We start from the raw sequence: 17,655 nt of genomic DNA on the forward strand, positions 1-17,655 counted from the left end.
AGGCCAGCCTCTTCCCTTCTGGCAGGGGCTACATTTGCTTAATGCCACCTCCTCTTGGCACAGCTGCAGGCAGTGGTCACAGGCAAGCTCCCCATCCTCCCCAAACCAAGCTCAGCCCATCACCTGTACCTCAGAGGTTACTAAACCAAATACCACTCATTTCTTCCTTAACATCAGCTTGTGGTAAATGCTTACACACTAGGAATGAAGAGAATTAAGACAAGAAAAGGGGCTGGGGCTTTAGCACGGGCTGAAAACTCGCAGTGCTTCCTCCTTTAACAAAGCCAAGAAAGAGCAGAAGCATTCAGAAATAAATACAGGGACTTGTACGTCCTCAGCAGTTTTTGAAGTGGTTTCTGCAGGGCAGCTGGAGTCACAGCGCACATCAGCTTGCCTATTCTCTGTGAAATAAGCCATGGATTTTCAATGAGCTGTCACTTCCCAAATCCCATTTCAGAAGTGATTCTGGCACTTGCATGTATTTGCAAATTTGACACCCTATGTTCTGTTGCTGACCTGTGCTTTTCGTGTCACTGGAAGCCCTGCACGGGCAAGCGAGGTCAGACTCGCGACTCCCGCGCTCCGGGGCATCGCCATCTCAACACGCTTCAGCAAGCCACGTTTAGTCATCTTAACCAGTTAAGATGCTCTCAGCTGCTTAAGAGCTAGAGGGAAGTTGCAAGACTTGATTTACAATTGGAAAGCATTTATAAACCTGGTTTATCATCTAATTATAAAAAAATGGAGAAGAGAAACTACAAAAGACCTGATCCCACAAAGCTGCACCAACATCAGCAGCCTGCATGTTGCTCGGGCAGTACGGATTTGCGGAACGAGATCCTTTGTGTTTTTAGGGGGAGAAGCAGCTTGCAGGTGGCAAGTGCTCTTTACTTACGCCTCGGTAATGATGTTCCCGTGCACAACCACATTCCTGGGCTGAAGAGCGCACAAATGGCACCCACATGGGGAGCCGGGTAAGAGCTGTGGCGGTTAAGGGGAAATCTCCCTAGAAACACCAAAGTAAAGACAATGCGGTACAACCCTCCTCCAAAACACATCTGCAGCACTGAAGCTAATGAAGCTTGGCCTCCAGCGAGCCAGTCTCTCTTCATTAGAGGCAAACGCGTGATGCCCTCACCGGGGCCTCTCCTCCCTCTTGCCACCCAGTTTTATGGGACCTTCAGGAATGCAATTAGCGCCAAGATGTTTTCTCCTTTGTCAGACTGCCTGGCAGGCAGCCAAGGGGTTCAAAAGCCTCTGAGCCCCGCAGCCAGCTGCTCCGTCCCGAACCCAGCTGCAGGCAGGCAGGGAGGGCTCTCTTCCCCCCTCCCAGCCACCCACATTTCAGAGTAGAGGCCAGAGCGATGCGCCGAAGGTCTCAATGCAAGAGGGCAACTTCTCCATCCACAGCAAAACTGGGAGTGAAGCGTTCAGGGCTTTGGGAAGTGACTGCCTGCTTTGTTGGAGCACGATGCCATGAATAACCCAGTTGCATCTCTTTTGGAGGAACAGAGCACTTCTGCAAGCTACCCCCAATGGTCCTTCCAAAAGCTGGATTAATGGCTGGAAACAGCTACTCTGGAGCTGTTAACTGGACTCAGGGCGCATCGGCACCACTGCCACTTATTAGTGACTAAGCAGTATCAACTAAGGGTTGGATGCAACTTGTATCAACATTCATGATGTGTTATAAATGACTACTTTTCCCGCTCGTTTCACAGATGCCAGAGAGGCATTAAACCTCCCACTAATTGGAATCAAATTCTTGCTTCTCCTTTAGATATCTCCCACTCAAAATCTGCTTCTCCACTTTACGGGGGTCACGAAAGGACAGGATCTATACACTGCACTGTCTGCAGTCATCTCTCCTCTCAAACCCTGACAAAATGAGGAGCCAATATTTATAAATGGACCTGCGAATGAAAATGCTTTTTCTGGCCAAAGGACTGAATACCATGAGATGAGAAGCTCAAAGTTCATTTCAGATTACTTCAATCCTTCTGTGGCTTTTGCCAGGAATACATGATGCCTGGGCGCAATCTGCCACCCAGCCCTGTGTCATGGCAGTGACTCGATGGGGACAGCTTCACTCTGGATCGTGAAAGGAAACAACATCCAGGCTGGCTGGTGTTGGGCTCGTGGTGCCTCTGAGCTGAGGTGTGCATAAAGCATGGCCACGTATGTGCAGAACAGTTTGCATACATGGGTTTTTACTTCTCAGATTGGAAAACTGTGCTTTCCTCCTTGTGTTCCTCCAAACCTCAGGTGGGTGCTCTTCTACCTGCTCTCTCTGGGACGAGCGCTCAGAGGTTCATGATAGCATCTTGTTCAACAGCTTGGGCTGGCGTAAATGCATTTAATGGGGGACACCACAGCCCGTGTGCTAAAGCTGAGGTTGGGTGCTTTTGGGGTGAAAATGTTCAAAACATGGTCGTCAGAAACTCACTGAGAGGCATGAAGTGCCTTCTACACTACCAAAGATTAATAGAGTATAAATAAAGCCCTTGACAACAGTGATGAATTCCCCTCATTGGTCCAAGTCAAGCAACTCCTAAGCAAGGACAGAGGCAATAACAATCTGCAGCAGAACAACCATTCCCTCCAGGCTGCTTTTTTGGTTTCTGCATTTGCTAAAACCTGTCTGTCTCCCCTGACGGTGGGATTCAGCCTGTGAGAATGGTGGGCACCAGGATGGTGGGACCATTCAGTGACAGAACTTGTGCCCAGGAGAAGACAGAACAGAGGCAGGATGTTACCTCTTCCCCTTGCAGAAACAAAAGCAGCAACCAGACCCTGCATGACCATGCCACAGGACCTGCACCCAAGGTGAGTCCCAAACTCCTCTGGCTGCCAAGTCTGCACGTGCTGGTGGTCTGAGGCACTCAGTGCCGAGCTAAACACAAGGTCTTTTTCAACAAGGCCACATCTGTACATCTGTAGTGAGGAGAGACCACGCGTCTGCTGGAAGTCACCAGCGATGCCTGTGTAGCAGAGGGCTGTTTGTTAGGGCCAGCTTTGGGCACAGCCCTCTGTGCAAGTTCAGACGCTTTTGGTGGGCTAGTGAAGCCCCAAGCTTCCTGGGCTGACAACACCACCTCAAAATGTTATGTCATTTCACCTTACAGCACTTGCTGCAGCTCAGACTTAGAACCATAATTGCTGGAATTTAAGAAAAAAAAAAAAAAGCGCCAGCAAAAACAACAGCAATGGAAATACCAGCAGGCATAAGGAGAACCACCCCAGTGCATGGAGCAGTGCCAGGCTCCATCCCACCCCTGCAGCAAAGAGGAGGCTACTTGGCCTCAGCCTACCCTTTGTTTTCTTTCACTGCTATAAAAAGGACTTTTAAATGACTGCAGAAAACTGGCAAATCCCAAACCAGCTATGCTGCTTTTCCCAGCACAAAAATCCCTCCACAGGGACAGAAGAAAGCAGGTGCAACGGAAGACACACAGCTTGTTTCCCTGTAAAGCATCAGAGCTCTGGCTTTCCTGATGACATGGAAATCCAGGTAAAGAGGTGTCCTTCTCTTGCAGTACCAGAAACTTGCAACCAGAAGGTGCTCCATCACTTACTGCCCAGCTCAAAAATATGCAGGGCAAGATAAACAGCAGGGGAAAGAACCCACCACTGCCCCAGAGAAAATGTGAAAAATAGCTATTTTTCCAAGCTTACACTTATTATGGAAATTTCGTCCGAGATTTTGAGTTAAGGAAATATTTTACTTGCTCAAATGTAGGGAAGTTTTAAAGAATAGCCTTTTGCTCAGCTCCAACTGGGGGAATTCTGTCTGAGGGCTAATCCAGGCAATTACATGCAAGGTAAATTATGTGACCTTGGACTGACAAGGAATTAAAGCCTTTTTAGCAAACACAGCCAAATAACTCCTCTACCTCTGCTTAAGCAAAGCTGACTGGTTACATCTTTCCTAGTGAATGCCTTTTTTTGCCACTGGGCAGAAAAATCTGTACATAAAATACCTTCAGTAATCTTTAACAGAGATTTTCTCTAATAATTAACAGACTGAAACACAACCTTTCCTTTCACCTGCACTGCATCAGGGGATTACTTCAAACGCTCCACCTTTAAGAAAACATTGTTTCTGCCTACGCAGGGATGGCACGCAGAGAAGAAATCCAACCTAAGAAGACACCAAAAATCCTCAGAGGATGCAAGCCTGTGCTGGTTTACTCTTTCCTAGGGATATACTTCAGTGTGCAAGAGATATGCATGGTTACGTCAAAACAACACCACTGAAGCCAAGACTGACAATCTCCGCAGGACCTGGGAAGAGGACAAGCCTGCCAGGAGGGAGCTTTTCCCTCTAATGCTGGAAACTCAGTTCTGATGGGGAAAATGTACTTTTTGATCATTAGTGTGGATGCACTTAAACCTATACTTCCTTTTTTCCCTAATGAAAAGAAAGGGAGAACAGATTCCCTCCAAAACTCAGGCACATTTCGGCAGCACACCCTGCACACACCAGCCCAGCAGCTTTCCCCATTTCGGGATGGTTTCCCCAACCCTATGTCACAAGGGGCACGAGGGAGGAAAGCCTCCTACCTGAGCAGAGGACTCCCTTGTACCTGGCGCAGGAGAAGTCGTCGCACTCGCAGAAGGGCCCGTAGATGTTCCCAAACTCGCTCTCGTAGCAGAGGCACTGGTTGCAGCTGCACTCCCCTCTCCCGCTGCAGAGGGGTTTGCCCTCCGCCTCCCGGCACATGGCGTGGTGCATGTCCCCACTGGCACCCTCCTCGCACTCGCACCTGGCCCCCAGGTACCCGGCATCGCACTCGCACAGCCCGCAGGCGTAGGTCCCGTTGCCGCTGCACTTGCCACTGGCCGGTGCTGCGTGGCCGGTGCAGCCACAGAGGCAGTTGTAGGTCACTGCCACCTCCAGAGTGTCCCGAAAACCAGCGGGTTTGATGGTGAAGGCGTGAGAGGTGTCCTCGGCTGGGCAGCTCCGTGCCTCCACGGCCACCTCAAAGGAAACCTGTGGGGGACAAGGTTGAGATGCAAGTTAACACGCAAAGCAGCTTCCAAGGGTGTCCCGCGATGGAAGGCAGGAGGGAAGGGCCAATGTCCCGAGGAAAAGCCATGGAGCAACTTCCAAGAGCATGGCCACGCTCAGCACATCAAGCTTCACTCCCACGTGTGCAAAAAAAAAAACCCCAAGAGAATTGCGCGTCTAGCGAGAGCATCTGCAGCTCAATGCACCGACATCTGCCAGCCCCACGAGGGGTTTGGCACCCCAACCGTTTTAAAAGTCTTTACAGCCAGCCATCAGCAGTGATTTTCCCCATGAGGGATCGTTGGTTTCTGTGAAGTGGGAAGGAGCCAGCCTATTCCCATGAAATAAATAGGGCAAAACTCTAGCAAATAGCCTGGCTTTCACATCATTAAAAATCACAAACCCTTTTGAAACCAAGCACTAGCAAGGAGCCCGCCAACCCACCACAAGGGCCCGAGGTGCCTGCAAGATCATGGATTAAGAAGGTTTTATGAGAATCCTGATCGGCACATCGAGATGTGCATCAGTCACACAGACCCAAGCTTTCAGCACACTGCTCACAGGCCATTTTTGACGGATGCTTCTATTACAACTGGCTTCCGCAGGGTTACACATTATTGTATGCTTATACATCACCCCCCCGACTAATTTTCTGTTGCTACATTCTAGCATCAGGGATTTTCTCTTTGGATAAACCAAGACCGTCCTATGGCCACTTGCTTGATTCAATCCTGCTGTTTGGTGGGGATCTCGGGCCAGCTGGCACTGCCCAGAGCTGCTGGTTAGCAAAGAGGATTAACCTTATTCTGAGGAAACAAGCCCCTTTCCTAGACACCAGGAGGGAGTGATTTTTTTTTTCTGGGGTCACCTCGAGCTCTCACTTACTGCACCATCCCATGTGCCAAAGGGTTGATGTGAGAGCTGCACCCCCAGTAAACCTCCCCTGACCCCCCCCTTCCCCATTCCCAAGGCCTGAAGCAATTAGGGAATGAGCTCAAATTACAGAGGAGAAGGCAAACAGAAAGCAAGCTAAGGGGATCAGGGTAATCCTGCTCCCTTTCACCCTCTGACACCCATCTCCCCGGCACTAAACCCCAGCAGATCAGGACCCAGCATTATCCTCTTTGGGGAAACTTTCTTAGCAGAAGTCAAAACTTCATCAAGGTGGAAGCAACAGGGCTGAGAGCAGCTGAACAAGAGGGGCCAGAGGGATGGGACCCCTATGATGCTGCAGCATTTCTGCCTGTGCAAGCACCTCAACACTCAGGGGCAGCTAAAATGTGAGAGGTGCCTAGTGCAGGCTTCCTGATGCACCCCAGATTTTCAGCTGCCTGGGCAGAAGGTACCCTCAGTTCATCTAGATGGGGATAGCCAGTCATTCCCGCTCACGCCATCAGCCTCTGCGGATACGGGCATGCACGTACCCGCTGCCAAACCCCTCCATGGCACGAGCTCCAGCGGCTGGAGTGACCCCCCTGCTCGTGCCCAAGCCGGGAGCCCAGGATCAACCACCAGATTAACTCCGCTACCTTGGGGCTCAGGCTTTGCTGGGGGAACAAGGAGGGCAACGCTCCAGGGATTGCTTTTACCAGGGATCCAGTAAAGTCAGCTAAAAATGCAGAGGCCACCTCCCTTTTTAACACTTCCCATGGTCCTTATTTGGCGGGGTAAAAATCCAGCTACTGTTGATTCTTTCAAACTATTTTTATGTGCCTCAGCACTTCGAGCTCTGGTATGTTTGCAGAGCCGCTCTCCTCAAATAAGGCAATCAGGCTGCTAACGAACCTACGTCCCTGAGGAAAGCCTGGAGAAGGGGAGGGAGTTCCCTGACAGTCTGAACCCTCCTGCCCCAGCCCTGCAGCTCAGCAACTCGTTTAGCTGTATCAATATTCAATTTAAAAAGAGCAAAGATTAACTTTTCTGGAGTTTATTTGTTTTGTTTTTTTTTTTTCCTAAAAAAAGCACGGAATGGATTATGCTGTGTATACATTTAACATGAAGGGGCAAACTACATTTTCAGTCTGTGCTGCCATCCAATAACTCTAGGAAGACAAGAGGAGAGTTGCTACCTTTCTGAGCACCCTGTCCTTCTTTGCAACCTCCGAGGTTAACTGCGACCCTGGGAGAGACAAATTTAGATTCTCAAACAGTAACAAGAAAACCTTGCCTATTTAATAGACCAGGGAAAGACCAGCAGAGCACGGCAATAAAAAAATCACAGACGAGAGTGTGATGTGAATATCTGGGATTACGATAAAAAAAGCGTGCATTCTTGCATCCTGCTGCCTGATCAAGACCTTTTGGCTCAGGGTGCTGCAGATATGATGCCTGTATTCCCTCTTTCCTCACAGCTGACTTTGGGTTGATTTGTACCACCCAGAGCCACTGCTAGCAGAGCTGCCCTCCATGGTTTTCTGTATTAACATGGCATGGAGTGAGGACAGCAGAGGAAGAGGAGCAAAGGTGTATTTTATTGCCTGGGACCACTCATTGAGAGAGGTAAGAAACTACATGGGGTGTGAAACAGCCTCTCCAGGGGACGGACCGGAAGGCAGACTCACCGTATCTCCTATTTTGAGATCCCCACACTTCCTGAGGCCGGGATAGGATAACCCATCCTGGCATGTGGCAGTGAAGGTCAAGCCGATATCCTCAGGGCTATCCCAGACTGTGAGCTCCACCTTGGACCGAATACTCTAGAAACACAACGGGAAAGCAAAGCATTAGGTTCCCAAAGACGGGCATGTTTCTTCTGCATTAGTCTCATCTACTGATGTTTCCAGAAGGCAGCTAGGACATCTCTCCATGGATATGAAAAAAAAACACCTGTGCACGCACACTGACATTTGGGTTTGACTTAACCAGCTCAGGAGACTTCTGATGAACACAACTAGGGTCACAGGGAGCTGCCTACAGCCCCTGCGGGTGGCTTAGGCCCTCTAGGACAGACGAGACGAGCACTGTAGCCAGCACTGAAAAGATTTGGATGCACAAGGAGAAGGAAGAAAACATTCTTGACCACAAATGGAGCATCTCTGAGATGAAGGTGAGAGCCTCATGCATAGAGCCGCACCTCCTCCTTCTCACAAACCAGTTCCTTAGTGAAGCACAAAGCCCGATCCTCCACTGGCAATCTCCTGTGAAGTCCATCGTACTGCACAGAGAAGGTGTAAACTGCACTAACTGTCCTGCTCTCTTGATTTCAGCCAACTGGTCAGAAAAATGTATTTTCTCTCTTCAGAGAAAATGCCGAACAAAAAGTACCCTTTCAGAAGTGTCAGCTTGAAACACCACCATGGGAAAATATAAATGAAAAATCTCTGTGACACTTTTCAAAGTGAAAAACGTTTTCCATCTGTGAGGAGTTGGATTCCTACCCCCTCTTCTTCTTCTTCTCATCTCTCCACCCTGCTGCACACACAGACTTTTAAAGTCAAAACAAAGTGAAGTTTATAAGTATTAATTTGGAATGAGGTTGTTTTGTTTCATTCTTCCAGTGGCTGGAACTGATCTTTTTTTGTGAGTGGTGTCCAAAAAAGACAAAGGTTTTCAAAATGGAGTTTTTTGTACAAATACATTTATTTTCCAAAGACAGCCTGCAGCTCCATTCTACTCCCTCTTGTCCTCAACCTTCACTGAAGTGGCCAAATTAAGGAAAAGTGCTAATTCAGTCCTCTTGCCAGTCCATGTGGTGACAAAGCCAGGGTTCACATGCCAGCAAAGGGCTAATGCTTTTGGAAAGGGGCAGAAAATAAATGAATTGTGGCCAGATGGACCTAAACAGCCTTTGAGGAAAAAAAAGGAATACTTTCCTGTCTCTCTGCTGTAATGGAGGAACCATTCATAGAGTGACAGTTTGGACCGTATGGAGCATCCTTCACCTGTGGGCTGAATGCCGTGCATGCTGATAAAGCTGAACATGCTGCTCTGCCCAAAATTATCCTGTAGAAATTAGCTGTCACACCGATATGCTCTCATCTTTCTGCCCTGAGCATCTTATGTGGGGCACAGCAGAAGACGGGTCACCATGCCAGACCTCGGTATGACCTTGTGTGGGCCCTTCCTATGTTCTTACACAGATGCCAAGGTTTGTTGTTAGCCCTATATAGTAATGCTATTAGCCTAATTGTAATGCTATTATTATTAGCCCGTTATTTGCACCATTACATGGCAATACCTTCTCACAGCACCAGAGCCACTACTAAGGGTGAAGCAGGATTTTGCTGCTGTGTTGTTTGATGGCCCCAAGCCTGCTGAGCCCTCAGGGATGAGCAGAGAGACTTAAGGGAAGGACCTGGTCCTGAGATGAAGCAACATCTCTGCCTGAAATAAAGCTGTTTGCTATAGACCAGGGGAAATTCAAAGGATGGATCATTTCAGTGTAAAAACAATGAAATCATGAACCAGCAGCAGCTCGAGGGATGGCTGATGTGAAGGCCACCCGTTGCCTGCTATGGGAAACCCATCGGTAGTGTAATGAGAAACACATTCAAGACCTGTCTGGATTGGGTTTAGGAAAGCGGGTTTTAAACCAGTAACCCATTTGCTGCCCCTGGTCCAAACCCAGCCTGCGAGGGAAAAGGAATCTCGGGAGTAATGTAAGCCCTGAGCAAGTCTGATGTGTGCATTGGTGGAGGGAAGCAGACAAGAGGACCAGAGATGGCCAAAGCACCGAGGGGGAAAGGCTGAGCCCAGGCCCAGGGTGCCAGCCTGGCACTCCACAGGAGAAGACGGTCCCTGTCACAGATGAAGGGTTCCTCCAGGCTCAGAGTTTCCTTTCCATGAGGAATAAAGAAAGGTTCATTAGCAATGTGGGAAACAGAAATTTTAGCCTTCTCCCTCAGTGAGAATTCCCTCCTTCATTTCAGGGAAAAAACAAAGCTACTGGGAGGAGGTGGGCTGAGCGGGCACCAGGGCTCGCTGCGGCACAGGCAGGAGCTGCCAGCTCCCAGCTGGGGGTCCCAGCCCACACCCACCACCCAGCTAAAATAGCACAAAACCAGCCCCAGCCTCAGCAGCCCTTCATCCGCACTGCTCCTTCTATGGGCACCTTGGTCTCAGCATCCTGGTGTTTTCCAGCCAGCTGCACTGGAAAGTTCACAAGCAAAGAGAAGGAGGGAGCAGGAGTAGGGGAATCAGATCCCCAGTGCTTTTCTTCAGCCTATATCCTTTCTGCAAAAGGCTCAAGGGGTGGTGAAATGGGGGCACGGGTGCATGTTATGGCTGGGGAAATGAGACACAGGGAGGTTTTCATGCAATGGCACAGAGACCACGTGCAAAGTCAACGTGGAGTGAACATTCATTTCTTTCTCCCCAGCCAAGCATCTTAGCCACAAGATCCTTCTTCCACAGGGGAGAAAATGGGACAACTGGGCTTTTGTTTTGCAGTATCCCCAGGGCCTCATTAGCAGCATTAGCTGCTCGTTGCCTTTCCTCAGAGAGTGATGCTTTGGGAAGTGCTCTTCCTGAGGGCATAACCAAATGCTGCTTTAACTGTGGGAACTCGTGGGGGAAGGAAAGATGAACGTTACAGGTCATGCAAAGCACAGCACAATCCTACGTGACCTCTGGATGTGTAAACTCCTCCAAATAAGTTCTTCCTCAGTCCCTTGCACTAATGACCATAGTACCATGAAGAAGGGCTTGCAGCCATTGGAAGCTGTGTTCACAAGTCCCATGCATGAAGAGCCCTGCCTGAAGGCTGACCCATTACAGGATCAGATCTCACATGCCAAGCACCAAAACAGCAATATCCTTCCAGGAGCATGAGAAACCATCCCATGAGAACTCAGGAAGAAGCCAACAGAAATGCTGACAACTACCTACCCAACAAATATGTGATTTAGCTGCTTCCAATCGATCCGCTCCCCTGATCCCCACAGAGACAGACAACATCAGGTCAGCAGTACAACTGCAGGTCCGTTGCTGTTCCCCATGGGTCCCATCACAACAGAGCAGGCTACAGTGGCAACGCTGTGTAGGCAGGGCTCCTTTGGGACCCAAGTGACACGGTGATGCTCACAGGTTGCTGAGCACCAACTTGTGCTGCACAAGAGATCAGTGCAAGGGTGTGACCTTAGTCAGATCCCGGTCACATCCTTGGGAGGCCTCTGAACTTCAGGTAGCTAAGATAGGTAACGTCAAATAATCTATTCTATCTACCAGTAGGTTGCTCTGCGAGAGAACTGGTTTGCATCAGGACTGAATTTTGAGGGTAACGCTGCACACCAGAGTGTGGGCTGAAATCTCTGCTTCACCACAGGCTCCCTTGGGCATCCCTGTGCTCCTCCACCTCACACCACTCGTTTCCTTCCTCGGGGTGGGTGCCCAGCTCCGGCGGTGTGTGGAGGACCGAGGATAGAGGACCCAGCCAAGCTCTTGGCGCTGCGCACGAGCGAAGCTGTGGCAGCAAAAGGCACTTACGTTGTAGGCCTTGACGATCAGCTCGATGATATTCTTGGAGTCTTTGTGCAAAATCTCCACTGTTGTCCCAGGAATCAAGGCAGTAAAGTTCTTGAAAAGAAAAACAAAAAAAGAAAGAAAATACTGTGCTGCAGCTGCCGTGGAGAATGAGGAGGGACCGGGGTCACTGGCCACACACCCTGCCCTGCCTGGTGGTGCACACAGTAGGGCTCAGCTCCCGTTAACATGAGCTTTTGAAAGCGAAGCACTAACACGGCACGACCCAGCCACCCTGCACTCGGAGAGCCGGCACAGCAGGGCGGGCGGTGTGGCTGCCCCATCTCGCCTCACCGACACACGAGCATCCCCAGAGAGGGGGTGGAGAACCAGCTCAGCCCTCCCGAGCAGCAGCTTCTCAACCGTAGCAACGCGACTACTTGTTCCTGCTCGAGCCTCAAGAGCCGGAGCAGAGGTTTCCAAAAGCAACCCTGCCCAAAACACCTCCCCGCACCCAGAGGGGAGCGAAACCCCGAGGGGCAGCTCCAGACACAGGCCGGTCCTCGCAGCTCAGGTCAGCTTTTCCTTTCGAGGCAGCTCAGAGTGTATGTGGCGCATCAGGGCCCTGGACTCCGTGATGGAAAAACACAGCTGGGCAGAACCGCTGCGTGCGATTAGGTAATGGGATTAAGTCACTGCAGAATGGGTTGAACAGGTTCCTGCTCTCTCGCACGCTGCACGGCTGGCAGCCATCCGAACACCGAGATTAAGCTGGAGTCTATTTTAGGTCTTCACATGCTCACTAACATATACATCTTGTTTGCTCTAAGAAGCTTTAGGGCTTTTCACTGAAAGGACCAGCGGGGAGGGACGGCAGGCTGCGCTTCTCCTGCCTGCCCCTGCCTGCCCCTGCCAGCCCCACGAGCAGTGCGTGGCCACGCGCTCGCAGCTGCCTCGGCTCCACGGTGCCGGCTGGAAGATGCTTTCACAAGGCATTTAAATCGCCCGCCAGCCTGGTCAGCTCAACAGCACTTACCTTGTACAGGACATAATGACTTTTCGTAACAGCAAAAATCAGGTGGATGTTGTTTTCGGCGAGTTTCTCCCCAAGAAGAGCCAGGGACGGATAATCCTATGGGCACAAAAAGGGCAGAACGACTGATGGGTAACACAGAAACACGGACTAATTTCATTGCTCTTCTCTCAACAGCAAAATTCATTCCAGACATGTGGCATGCTTTGCTGTGGAACGAAGTCCCTGATGTACCAGCACAATCCCAGCTGAAATAGTAGAAATTCTGTCATCCCTTACATATTTCTGCTACGACCTTCACTAGAATATATGACTGGCAATGCCATTAGCTACAGCAACACCTGAAACGCTGGATTGCTTTCTTTCTTTCTGCTTTGCCTTCAGCAGACGCATGTGTGTAATAAACTGGCTGCTATCTCGAGGGATGAGAGGCAGGGAGGTCTAGAATTGCAGCAAGTGGAAATGTATGATTTTTCTCCCAAAGCAGAAACACCCACTGCCTGCTCTTTCTGCATACCGGAACCATAAAGAGATTAGGATAAGCTCTTCATTTCTGCAGACTCCCAGACAGAGGACGGCAAGAAGATACTGCTCTAGCTACCCACAAGCAACAAAATAATGAACCAGGGCTCACTTTCAAGAGACCAGCTTGAGTTTAAAACCCCAGGCTGCTTCTGAAGTGCCACCCTTATTTAAAAACACCTCATTTACTTGCAGACTGGAGAGCAGATTGAGAGCCTCCAAGACTCAAACAGGGAAACACCAAGGCAGCATCCCCACGCCGGCTCCCCAGCGTAACTCCACGTCAGTCTGGGAGTTGTGCTCCCTTACGAATACACTTGCTAGGATTGCACAGAGGAGTGGGAAGGGAGTTTCTGTGAGGAGCCTAGCCTCTGGCTATAAGGCAGCCATCCAGAAACACCTCCCCTTACAGGGTGACATTCATCCAGGAACAAAAATCATAATTAGTGCTTGTGATCTGCTGAATAAAGCACAGTTCTGCAGAAGGATGCGCTAATGAGGCGGCAGGCGAGTGCTCATTCATCCCAAAAGTTTCCTCCACTGAGCTTGAATGAAAAAAAAAGGGCTAGTCTGCCTATTTATTACTAAGACCTATGTTAGTGTTGTGCTCAAAGGCTGTGAATAAGAGGAGCATCTCCTTGTGCTTGCTACTGTAGCCACATCAAGGTAGACTCAGCCTACCCAGGGAGAAACTGACAGTCCACTGGACATTCTAGAAAAGGGATGACATATTTTATGTTTCCTCTACACTTTGCAACCAAATGTGATGCTCTTCAGGGCACCAAGTCATTTTTCCCTCACTTGCAATGAGGCGTGAAGGAACTCGCCAAGCTCCTAATTCATTTTCGAGCATCACAGCGGATGCGCAAGGGGAATGGCAAATTTTATTTGCAAACTGCAGGACCAGGTGAAACCATGCTAGTCAAGGGCTGCATTTGCTGAAAGCAGCTGGACTCGGTGGTGGCTGGTCTCCAGAGAGGTCCACCAATACCCCAAGACCCTTGAAGACTGGCCCCCCCACATTCCCCCTCACCAGCTGGCTGGACGCGCTGTACTCGTTGGCTTCATTCAGGTGGCACTGGCCGTCGTGAGGCTGCACCAGACCCCCCAGCTTCCCATCCAAGGCTATGTGGGGCACATCATCTGTCGTGAAGACCAGCAGGTGAGACGCCTCCTTACGCCAGCCGATCTTCTCCTGGGGGAAAACAAATCCCGTGAGACAGCCGGTCTGCCCCTGCCAAGCCCACGTTTCACCCCGCACCCTGCACATGGTGCGAGCCATGCACCCGTCCAGCAGCAGACCCATTAGCACTAATTAGAAGAGTACCATGCTTCTCTCCACCCATCCTTGGAAAGAAAACAATGTTAGGGGCCTACCTAGCATCTCTCAGCATCTCCTTCCAACACACTTACTTAAAAAGGCATGAGAAGCTATGTGGACTGTCCACCAGACCTTCTCTACCCAGATCCAAGAATAAGAAATTCAGCTGCTTTTATAGCCAAAGGAGACCTGCCAAATTCCTCCACACACATTTAATCTGACCTTGTTTCCTCAGCTCTCTGGAGCGGCCAAAGCGACAGCAAGAGCTGCAATATCCCAGCTCAGCAGTTTCATTACTGCCCTCCTGTAAAGGCTGTTTCTGGGGTGCGACACGCAGTGAGGTCCCTGCTCGAGGGCGCTGGCTTTGGTGCACCCACATGCATGCACAGGCACTCTGTGCACCAGACATTATGACTGTCTTTGCATGGAGGGAGAAGCAGGGATAGATTTTTTTTTTCAGATAAAGGGATAACCTTTAGTGGATAAATGTTCCCCTCCCGTGGAGCTTCCCCAGGTTTCCGGCTTTGCACTGTCCCGAGAAGCACATCTGTGCCTATGACAGCACACTGAAGCTGTTTGTTGCAATGGAAGCGGAGGGAATCAGAGAAGCCCGAAGGACATTTTTGGAAACCATAGCGCTGCAGCACACTCCCCTGTGCTCGCTGGCTGCTCCCGCTGCCAGCTCATGCCAAGCTGGGCGGGCTGAGGTCCTGCCTGCCAACCACAGCCTGGAGATCCTGCCGTGGAAGAGAATGGAGCCAAAAAGCTGCATCTCCCAGAGCTTCCTCTTGGGCTGGCCACCCTGCCCGTCTGCCAGTGAAGACGCAGCCCCACGCCTTCCCTCCTCATACACACCCAGCATCCCCCTGCCTCCAGCTCCCTGCTCAGAGCAACAGCGCCAAATCCCTTGGGAAGGGATGAGGGAAAAGCTGGGAAAAGCCCACTGATGGGAATGCAGTGCAGCTGAAAACAGCCAACTGCTCAACTTATTTAGTAAAATCTGAACGTCCCTTGTTTTGCAGTAAGATGCTAGCTAAGAGCTGCCGCAGCCCAGCGGCAAAGACGCTTCCCATGGAAAGCACCGGCGCGGGCAGGGCAAGAGGCAGAGCAGGCAGAAGGATGCGTAATCATGGCTGCCAGTGAAATTTTCGCCTGCAAATATGAGTCATAGCCCAAAGCCTGCTGATCTTTCCGATAAACATAACTCTTGCTTCATGGACACTATTCCAGAGTATATTTTTTTTTACCCTAACGCAGAAGGTATTTTTTCTTTAATGGCATTTTAAAGACACACACGACGCAAGTGAGGCCATAGGAAGAAGTTTTTGGCAACACACACACTCTACCATGTTATGGTCCAGCTCAGTATGCAACAAGGACTTTTTTGCTCTGGGAAGTAGGAGCCATTCAGCTGAAGTGACCCCACTGGACAAAAGGCAAAACCATCATGCCAAAATGCAATTTCTTAAGAACACAACCCAAAAGCAATTACAGTTTTTTTTTTTAAACAATTCAAGAGGCAGTTCTTGGTCTACTCAGCCACCAGACAGAAGCTCATCCAGTTCACTTTTCTTTGCGTATCCAAAGCTGATTTTTTTTTTTAATGACTGAGGCCAAGAAACACCCAAAGACATTAAAAGCATTAATCTGAGTTTCTTTTCCTTAGATATGTGCTACACAGAAACAAAACGAGCTGCATTCAAACAGCAGTTTGAATCCCTTTTAAATCAAGGGCTAAGCATCACCTTACAGACAAAATCTCCACATCTCCAACACACCTTCCCACATAAACAATACCAAACCCACTTTGGTTTCTCAGTTCAGGAACCCACTTCCAAAAAGCAGTGAGCTCCAAATGCCACACCAAAAGGGCTGGAGACCTAGGGAAAAAGCACCCAGCGAGGCCAGCATGCCAAGGAGCCTCCACATCTCACGCTGCCTCTGCCAGCGGCTTCCAGGCACTGGAAAATACAGCTCTTCAGCACGCAGTTTCCACCACAAAACCCAGAGTAGCACTCTGCTCCACTTAAAACAAATAACCAAAGAGACGTTCATTTATTTTTACTGGACTGGGATCGCTTAACAAAAAAACCTGCACTGACATCTGCCCCCTCATCTGGTTTTTGATCTCCATGGGATATAAAGGATTTTGAAAGCAGGGGTGAGACCTGATGCAAAACACAATGAAGTGGGAAGACGTGTCTCCACAAGGCTGGGCACGCCACTGATCTTGCCCCTACTCCTACGTATAGCTGCAGTTGCCTCCCATACCCTGAAAGCCTAGCTTCTCACTCCTTACAGCCAACAGCGACGGGCAAAACTGCCACAGCTGTCTTAGCCCAGCCCTCCAAATCCTATTGAAAAGGCTGCAAAATCCAGCATCAGTATTTCCAAGCCTAAAATAAATATCTAAATTCATGCTTTGGGCACTGAATAAAAAGGGATTAATTTCCAAGGCTCCAAATGCCAGGACACAACACCCCACCCCCAACGCCCCCCCCGGGTCTAAAATCCCACCAGTTTCTCAAGTGCAGTCCTTTTTGGAAGAAAGAAACAGATACAGGTGCAAAACTAGACTTAGGGGCTAAAAAGCTAAAACCTCCTTCATTTTGCATAGCTCTGAAAGGCACCTCAGAGCCTCCCAGGTGTCTTGGCCATCTCCATGTACCACTGTCAAACAAGCACCAATGAAAATTGTCTCAAAAGACACTTAATTTTCTAATCCAGCATTATCTCCTTGCTGCAGCTTAGTATATAAGATCCAAAACTTCTACATACCACCAGGCCATGTGATGTGTGCACTTAAAGAATGGCAGAAAACCAAAATACTGCAAATGGAAAATGTAATTACAGAAGGTTGATTAATATTCCTGGCTAACCATTTTAGCATCAGGATAAAGGCTTATTGTCTCTGGCTCTTTCGTTGCCTGCAGAATAACATTTACTATTATCTTCATCTTTCAGAAAGGAGCCAAACCCCGGGCCTGCTCGTTAGTCTGTCTTAGCTATACAAACTTTCCTCACTCCTTGGGTTGAAAACCAGGCCAAAAAATGACTTGAGCGTTACAGAGCTCTTAGACAGCTCATGCAGAAGAAATGCTTGATATGAATTACAGCATAAAAATACCTAGTCAACAGGGTAAGTATTGTTTCTCCCACCTCAGTGCTCGAAGGGGAGAAGACGACCATACTCGGCCACTGCGGCTTGGAAACAGTGAGACTCTGCCATGCCATGACCGGCTCTCCCCGGGACGTTCCCCTTGATGCCACAAACTCTGCTGCTGAGCACAAAGTACTTCATGGTCAACACGCTGCATCGCCCCAACGGCAGGGGACTTTCTAAGGTCATAACTACCCTGAATCTTGGGG

The 17,655-nt window shown here is 49.6% G+C and overlaps 1 protein-coding gene across 1 annotated transcript in view; it reads right to left on the bottom strand.

Annotated features, from left to right (window-relative positions):
• The window catches only part of ITGB5 (integrin, beta 5), a 56,420-nt gene that overhangs the window by 19,777 nt on the left and 18,988 nt on the right, over positions 1-17,655 (bottom strand). Inside the window, exons 5-9 of the mRNA XM_010146633.1 lie at positions 13,999-14,160; positions 12,447-12,542; positions 11,435-11,524; positions 7,573-7,707; positions 4,564-4,993 (exon numbers count right to left, since the gene is read on the bottom strand). Of these exons, the coding sequence (XP_010144935.1) occupies positions 4,564-4,993; positions 7,573-7,707; positions 11,435-11,524; positions 12,447-12,542; positions 13,999-14,160 (913 nt within the window). The remainder of the gene's footprint in view (positions 1-4,563; positions 4,994-7,572; positions 7,708-11,434; positions 11,525-12,446; positions 12,543-13,998; positions 14,161-17,655) is intronic.

The sequence above is a fragment of the Eurypyga helias genome, unplaced genomic scaffold (genome assembly GCF_000690775.1).
Source record: "Eurypyga helias isolate BGI_N326 unplaced genomic scaffold, ASM69077v1 scaffold3352, whole genome shotgun sequence".
NCBI lineage: Eukaryota > Metazoa > Chordata > Aves > Eurypygiformes > Eurypygidae > Eurypyga > Eurypyga helias.